The sequence below is a fragment of the Pollachius pollachius genome (assembly GCF_949987615.1).
Source record: "Pollachius pollachius genome assembly, chromosome: 4".
In the NCBI taxonomy this organism is placed as follows: domain Eukaryota; kingdom Metazoa; phylum Chordata; class Actinopteri; order Gadiformes; family Gadidae; genus Pollachius; species Pollachius pollachius.
The window spans coordinates 14,469,176-14,478,232 of record NC_136937.1 but is presented as its reverse complement, the minus strand read 5'-3'; the positions used below and the strand labels follow the sequence as shown (position 1 = coordinate 14,478,232).

At 44.8% G+C, this 9,057-nt stretch overlaps 1 protein-coding gene across 1 annotated transcript in view; it reads right to left on the bottom strand.

Moving 5' to 3' along the window:
* Positions 1–668: 668 nt before the first annotated feature.
* The window catches only part of lhx6a (LIM homeobox 6a), a 13,003-nt gene continuing 4,614 nt past the window's right edge, over positions 669–9,057 (bottom strand). Inside the window, exons 5-9 of the mRNA XM_079735980.1 lie at positions 3,399–3,619; positions 2,476–2,576; positions 2,271–2,366; positions 1,799–1,973; positions 669–1,144 (exon numbers count right to left, since the gene is read on the bottom strand). Of these exons, the coding sequence (XP_079592106.1) occupies positions 1,065–1,144; positions 1,799–1,973; positions 2,271–2,366; positions 2,476–2,576; positions 3,399–3,619 (673 nt within the window). The 3' untranslated portion in view covers positions 669–1,064. The remainder of the gene's footprint in view (positions 1,145–1,798; positions 1,974–2,270; positions 2,367–2,475; positions 2,577–3,398; positions 3,620–9,057) is intronic.

Here is a 9,057-nt window from a genome sequence, read left to right as displayed (position 1 = left end):
AGGGAGGGAGAGAAAGAGTAATATAGACATAACCTTCGCAGGAGTCCCCAGAAATCATAAATATTTCACTTACAGCGGTTAAGAAAAATACTAAAGAAATTTACATTTAGCAATGAAAATTGATTCACCATTTTCGATCACTTTAGACCTCCTTCTCTCTTTCTCCCCATGAAAGAAATGACATTACAGTGGTAGATTAACCGGATTGTGGTAGTTTAAGAGCCTGTCCGTCCCTGGGTCTAATTTCAACAATCAACAATGTTTCAGTACAATTTGAAGGCATTTAGGAGGATGACAAGGTTTTTAAATCTTTTGCAAAATGAACACAAAATGTGTTATTACATTGTTGTTCAATTACGCATAATGTAAGGCACCATTTTCTATTATTAAAGAATTAAGGAATTTGTCATTGCGGACAGAAAAGGACCCCTCTCTCGGCGGTCCTTTCGGGGCCGCCGACAGAGAAAAGAGGGCGGAGTCATACCTCCAGTCAACTGAGCTGTGAGCAGAACCCCACAATCCACAACGGAAACCTCCACCCTGGGTTCACTTCAGAGTCTCATAGGGACCCCCACCCCCCCCCCCCCCTGTATTCAAGTAGGAATCAGATCAGGGGGTGGGGGCTGGGAGGGTGGAGCAGGCGGGGGTGGAGGTCACACAGGGGGGAGGGGAAGGGGGGAGCGAATGGGTCCTTGTCAGGGGGTAACCTAGGTGAGGGCAACGTCCTGCTCAGGACAAAACGCCTTCAACGCCATCACCTGATGGAGATAGAATCCTGTCCAGGGCGGAATCCTGTCTAATCCTGTCCCTTCCTCCTTCTTCTTCTTCTTCTTCTTCTTCTTCTTCTTCTTCTTCATTTATTTTCTCTCTTGCATTCCTGCTGAGTGGGTGGAGTTGGGGGCCGGGGGGTGGAGTTGTTTAAGTCTTTTTTTTTTCTCCACTCCAAGTTGACTCCCTTGTGGCCCGCAGGGGTCCATTTGGTGGAAGTGGCAGAAGGCCGGGGTCAGGGTTCACAGGTCAGGGGTGGAGAGGGCGGTGGTGTGGTGTGGTGTGGGGGGGCGGGGCTAGCGACTGAGGGGCAGCTGTGGCAGGGACATGGCCTGATGGGGGTGGCTCTGGGAGGTGAGGACGGAGAAGGGGTGACCTGGGGACGGAGGGAGAGCGGGAGAGAGGAGGTCAGATGGAGAAGAGGCAGGTGCAGTAGAGTACAGCAGCTTAGAAGTGGCTGAATAAATGTTGCCCCTTCTGTTATATTCAACAGTAATAGTTATTTAGTTGATCTGCAAAGGCTATGAACACCATAAGGCCCATGCTAAATCCCTTCCATGTGATCACATTCACAATGAAACTACTGCAGAATTTATACATGTTCTTTATATATTATATAAATGCTTTCTATCTGTTTCAAATATGTTTTGATCGTATTCATTTTTAATTTTTTTATAATTTTTTTCCCCTGAAGTTCTTATGACATATTATTTTATATATATAATATTATAGTATAATACATAGTGATATTATTTTCTTGTAAATTCATTTAATTGTACATTCGAAATCCAACTATGAATTCAAATCTAAATTAAAATCAGTTGCAAATTTGAACCAAAATCTAAATCTAAATATGAATCCGAATCTTAATAACAATCGTCACGTTGGTGAAAGAACGTGAAAGCTACTCTAGCACAACGGCTCAGTCATGCTGACGGGTCTTCCTAGCGACTCGAGTGAGCGGAAGAGGACCAGCAGGGTCGCTCCGGGGAACCAGGACTAGGAGCAGTGACGTAAGGCAGCCGCTCACTGTCGATGTAGCCGTGGAGGGCCACCATGCGCGCTCTCTCAGGGCTCCCGAAGGGCGAGTAATGGAGCTCATCCGGCAGCGAGGACGGGATCCTTGACTGGGGGTGTCCCTGGGGCCCCCCGCTGTGCTGTGGGGTGTGTTTTTTGTGTCTTGCTCTGCAGTTTTGAAACCAGACCTATGAAGAGGCGATACAACCAGCCGTCAACAAGCTGTCGGTGCACTTCACTGGCAACGGTCGCACACGGCGTGTACATTTTCCCGTCAAAAACATGGGTTAAAAAACATTTCACTGAAATATTAAACTAACTTTAAACGTTGATACAATTAATCACATTAACAACCTTAAAACAAACTAAATCCATTAAATAGCATTTAAAAAAAACCTCAAATTTTCCCCCCTGTTCAAACTGAAGGCCCTCATTAAAGTCTTCCTCTGATGTATTCTGTCTGCACACATCCATCACGTGCTTACCTGTATAACCCTCCTGCTCAGCCCCGTCAAGTCTGCGAGCTTCTGCAGTGTCTGGGCGTCGGGGTTGTTGTCTTGGGCAAACTGAGCCTGCATGATCTGCACCAGAAACCAAGAAACCAGCCGTTAGCATAACATTGTCTATATTTCGTGTTCACATTGGTTCTTTCCCCTCGGAGCTGAGCCTGTGTGGACGCGAGGGTCTGACCTGCAGTTGTTCTGCTGTGAAGGACGTCCGCGCCCTCTTGGCCGGTTTGGGCTGGCTGTCCTGCTCTGTTGGAACAGCTCCTTCCAGGGTTATTCCACTGCCTGGAAAAGACAGGGACAGCATTTTGGTTATTTATTATTACAATTCACTGGAGTGTGGCAATATTCAAAGCAATGAGTTTCATTGGACTGGCTTGTTATCACAATGACTGTTCTTGCTATTGGTAGCACTTTGCATACAGTGATAGGAATCCTAGTAGTGGTTTCTTCACTGTTGGTATCGTGACAGAAATTGGAATCCGTTACAATATTTGCTTATATTTGCATGGCCAATATGACACAAGTTATCTCAGCGAAAGAAGAGCGTTTGAGTTCCAGGATTCAAATTGTGTTGTTGTTTTGGTGAAACAACTGGGCTTGATTTGTTACCAGCTCTACTCTTCTGTGTTGTTTTTACTTGATGGACTTACTGAGGAACAATGCAATGTGTGCTACGCCGCTTTAGCACTGTTCTGTTGTACGCTATGTCTCTTCTGTGTATGAAAGTATCGACTAAACGACACTAAGTAGACACTACCACAACATGCTACGCCATTTAAGACTAATTTAGTTTCTCAAGGGGGAAATCATTTGAGCGGACAGTTAAACACAGCCACTAATACTCTTATTAGTGGCACTCATTCAAAACAAAACCTCAAACAACAAAAGAAAAAGCCATGCACCAGACACAAAAACATAATTATCTATGTGGCTTAGAGGGGGCGGGGGAGAGGGGTGTTTGTGTGTGTGTGTGGGGGGGGGGGGGGTCCCTGAGCCAAAACATATTGTTGGACGACAACAGCAGCAGCAGAAGAAGAAGAAAAAATGAGAAAGCAAGAAAAAAAAACAATCTCAAAAGGAAAGAGAAAAGCTGGGTGTACTGACCGTTCTCGGCAGCCCGCTTGAGGTTTTCCACCATGGTGTCGTAATGCACCCGGCACAGGACCTTCTCCTCCACCAAGCCAAACTCCTCTCCGGTCGACAGCTGCCTCTTACATGAGAAGCAGGCGAAACACGCCAAGTGGTAAGCATTGCCCCGGGCCCGCCGCACCCAGTCGCTGGCGTAGATCTGGCGACCGCAGCGGGCGCACTTAGTACCGAACCTACTGTGAGATACAGAGGGAAACCACAGGGGAGACGAGAGAGAGACAGAGAGACAGAAAGAGAGGGAGAGTAAAGAGAGAGAGACAGGGAGAGGGAGAGAGGAGCAAGAGCAGAGAGAGACAAACACATAGAGAGAGAATGAGGAATTATGATCCAGGAGAACATTTTTACATTAAACAAAAAACATGTTGTTTGTGAAACGATCTGGCCGCCACTTTGTGACTCAGCTTGCAAGCAGCACATGATTAATGATTAACACATCATTCCTATCCCACTCACAAATAAACACACACACTCGTTATTTTGTGTGTGTGTGTGTGTGTGTGTGTGTGTGTGTGTGTATGAGCGCACGTGTGTGTGAGTATTCTATTTGTTAATGTTAGCTGGAAACCTTGGCAGACTCCTTGTTCTCAGTGTGAACTCGGAGGGCTTTGAGGAACCAACCTTGGAGAACGATATGGCCTTCAACTCAGATTCAGCCTCTGAGGATTCAGTCTGAGGCTGCAAGCTGAGCCCAAAATGTCAACAAACCAACACCTACAATTTCCCTTCTGATGCATGAAGGCCCTGACACACACACACTCACACACACACTCACACACACACTATCACATACATTGACATACATGCAGGCACACACACACACACACACACGCACATACATACATAGACAACCATTCAGGCACACACACACACACTCCCATGCTTGCGCACACTCTCGTGCATGCATGACACACACTCACGCACACTGACACACAGCCCGAACATGGTAGGATGATTTTACATTCAAGGGAAGGTGAATAAAGACTGGCATGACATCACCATCTCGGCAATCGCCCTGCTGTAACCGATAGCAACAGTGAGGTCAGGCACAAACCTATACACATAAACACATACCACCTGACCTTCTGTTCTGGACAAAGGGTAGCCGTTTGAAGGACAGATAGACACAGACGGACAGAGAGGCAGATGGACTGATTGACAAATAGATAGAGAAGGACAAGAGAAACGATTTCGATAACGTTATCATTTGCAATAAATGACGGAGTGTGTTATTTAGCATGATGGGATTTACTAGGACATCATGATCATGATAGTAGATATTGTGACATAGAGAATTCCTCATTAATATATACAGTGGTAGTTGGTTGTATTGGTGGAGGTGATGGTTGATATAGTGGTGGTAGTTTTAGTGGTGGCGGTGGTGGTGGTGGTGTTGTTGGGAGACATCAGTGTGAGTGGGGGGTGATGGGGGTGGTGGGGGTTTGACAGCAGAGGACTGGTTCGGAAGGAGACGGCTGGGTTGAGCGGTGCTGGCAGCCCACCAGAGCCCCCCACTCCCAACCAGGATGAAAGCATACTGCAGTCCTCTGACGGCTGCTTGTATACGTATATGCATCCCTCTTTTCTTTCCCCGCAAATACAAACTGGCTGGGCCATGGCTACACTCAAATGTTTTCAATCCTATTGCTTCAGCGCAGAAGAGAATATGAGTGAATATGTGTGTTTTCCCTCGCCTATTAAGGTCTCTTCAACTAAACACACCCATGAGTTCCACTAAAAACGAAATCCTTGATTTAATCTATATTGAAACTTCAGTGGTCAGCTTTAAGAGTCATCAAAGGTATTTAACAAGAAGGATCTCGAAGTGAAAACGCCTGTTGTCTCTCCCTCTCGGTGTTTCATGTGAGATTGTGGTATAAAAACACTGACTTGTTTCTACAGTAAAGGCTGAAACATGGCGAAACGTTCCTGGTAATATCGCCTGACAGCCTGTCAGCTCTGGGCTCCGAGATACAACCCAGAAAAGGCAACAAATCGACCAATTTCTGTATCCTCTTGTTTCGTCGTACCACACTCCCTTTGTGTCTGCCTAGGTTGTTATTTTATGTACTTAGTAAGAAACCTGTTGTTTATTTTGGAATCATGTCCACCCTCACAGGCCAGCCGTATAACTTAGCAAGAGAGAAATGCAACACCGAATCCCACAGCTTTCCCTGGGACTTCTCCTTTTACCACCACTGCTTTCAGAATCATCTTATGTTTAATGTGATACACCAGCAGTTGAGAGAGATTATTAACGACCAACATAGTCACCTCCCATAGGAATTGGAGACATGAGACTGTTACAGCCCGGTAATTCTGTTCTGCAGATTAAACATATCATCCTTTCCATCTGTAATTATAATGGGTAAAGCTAACATAATATAAACGGCATCCATTTTGAATTAGCTAAATCCTCTAAACTGTATTTTAAATGTCTAACAAGCCAGGCATGTATTTGCAACACATCTTTGAATATAGTTTGAATTGAAAATACAGGTTGTTTACACATGTTAATAATCGCAAACTATTACTATTATATATTCATATTATGATATATCGGTGTGTTATTTTCTCCCTGTCCGTCTCAGATACCTCCCCGCGTCGTACTCCACTCTGGTTCTGCTTGATTTGGTTGTCATGGAGACCTAATCAACCAGACTGTAACTGATGAAAGGGTCTCTCTCTCTCTCTCTCTCTCTCTCTCTCTCTCTCTCTCTCTCTCTCTCGCTCTCTCTCTCGCTCTCTCTCTCGCTCTCTCACTCTCTCTGTCTGTCTGTCTCTGCTACACACATACGCAATCTGTTTCTCTCTAACGCACACATGCATACATACACATACACACACACACACACAAATGAATACATATACAAATATACACACAGAAACACACAGAAACACACACACACACACACACACACACACACTTCACTCTCCAATGGACACATGCATACACACACACATACATAGACACACATGCATACACATGTATGTAAACACACAAACCCACACACTCACATGGTGTCAGCATCCCAGGGAGCTCCCTGATTACAGCCAAGCTAGAACCTCCTGTGTGGGCTCTGGGTATACTGCTGCACTTGTGTGTGTGTGTGTGTGCATGTCTGTGTGTGTGTGTGTGTGGTGTGTGTGTGTGTGTGTGTGTGTGTGTGTGTGTGTGTGTGAGTGTGTGTGTACCTGTGTGTGTACCTGTGTTTGTGGGCTTGTTCGTGTGTGTTCATGTGTGCATGTGTGTGTGTGTGGGGGATATGTGTGTGTGTGTGTGTGTGTGTTTGTGTGTGTGTGTGTGTGTGTGTGTGTGTGTGTGTGTGTGTGTGTGTGTGTGTGTGTGTGTGTGTGTGTGTGGGTGTATGTGTGTGTTTGTGTGTGCACTTCTCCCTGGAGCCTGACATGGTTCTGGGAGATACAGCCCTTGGTCTGTCCTGCGCCGACCACTCCACACACACACACACACACACACACACACACACACACACACACACACACACACACACACACATACTACCGTCCTCCACCCACAAAACACACACATGAACACACGTATAAGAGGAGAAAACCTGGCCTGATTTCCTGCCATTACAGCCCATTAAAGCAGATGTCAGTCTGAAGCCAGATGAGAGGCTGACTCAGATGAGGAAATCTCAGCAGCGCTTCACAGAAACCCTCCAGGAAGAGGCTTTAGTGGCGCCTCAGTACAGTGGAGCCCTCAATAGCCCACTACCCATACCGCAATACATCAATACCTCAGTAACTCAATGCCTTAACCTCAATACCTCAATAGCCCAGTACGTCAATCCTTCAATACATCATAACATCAGTTACTTAATACCTTACTGCCTTGACATCAATACATCAATACCCAATACCTCAATATCTCAATAACTCAAAGCTGTAACCTCAATACCTCAATACATCAATACCTCATTACCTCAGTAACTCAAAGCCTTAACCTCAGTACCTCAATACCTATAGTGCTTTATACCGTAATACTCAAATACCTCAATACATCCATACCTCAATACACCAATACCTAAATTCCTTAATGCCACAATACTTAAATACATCAATACCTTACTACCTCAATACCTTAATGCCTTAGTACCCCAAAAACGTAAAACCTTAACCTCAATACTTCTTGCCTTATACCTCATACCTCATACTTCAATACCTCAATATCTTAAAACCATGTCCTCAATCCTTCAAAACATCACTAGCTAAATTCCTTAATACCTTAACCTCAATTCATCCATGCATCAAAACCTTAACCTCAATACATCAATACCTCAAAATGCTATCCTCAATACCGCAATACTTTAACCTCAATATCTTACTCCCTCAATATTTCAATACCGCAACTCCTTAATACTGAAATAACTTAATACCTAAAGATTAAGTACCTTAATAACTCATAATCTTACAGTTAACATGTTAGGTCACTGTTGGCTACACAAGGATGCATTCCTAATTTGCATTGCAGCATCTTCACTATAGGCTTCACTAAACTGCAACATTAAACATTGGGCTTTGGTTGTTTGGTTACATGCATTCTTCATTTGTCTTCCGTATCATCGCCATCCTCCTCTTTTTCAACTTCATTTTTGCTTTCTCCAGTATCATCTTCGTCAACATCTCATTCTGTCTGACAGCAATCACATTGGGATCAGCAGCCTTCTGACCAGGCGCTCGGCTTCATCTAATTGCTGGTCTGAAGGCCCCGGGGTCTGGGGTGGGGGCCGACTAATTGCTGGTGATTATAAACCTCAGAGAGGTGGCTCAGGATCAAGTTTCTATCTGACGAGCACCACTGGTCACACAAACACACACACAGATCAACACACACACACACACACACACACACACACAAACACACACACACACACATTAATCCATACACACACACACACTAAACATGCATACATTCAGATATGACCATATGGCATGCATGCCCACCTATGCACAAACATGCTCCAGGCTACTAAACCACACTGTTCCTAATGTGAACCCTACTTCACCTCGAGTCACGCATAAACACATGTAGGCCTACAGACAGACATGCTCACATAGGCTCTGGCTCACATTATCCAAGCACATGCAAAGACAAACACACATAGCAGAGGCAGAGATACCCACATAATGACACACACTTCATACACACAGTTACACACAAAGACACACCATACACACACACACACATACACTCACACACATGCGCACACACACACACACACAGCAGACACACATATACACACACAGAAGCACAACTTTCCTTTTCAGAAGCACGTGATGATCAACCTTTTTGAACAAAGGCTAATTCACTCTGCGTTACATTCATGAAGTCCATGTAATAATTATTAATAATGACAATAATCAAACGACATGTAGATCTTTAGTATCATTTGTTGCGTTTTTTTTTGTTCACTTGAGTAATTGGAGTGGAATGATTGGCTGAACGGCACGTGTCACCCAAGTGTGTGTTGACGTGTTAACAGCTTTCAGGAGAGGGGGGGGGCTGGCTCGCCGCTGCTTGTGCGTGAGCTTTACTTTGGAGGAATCACGTTAAGCGTCACTTCGGATTATTGGCGTTAAAACATAAAATCCG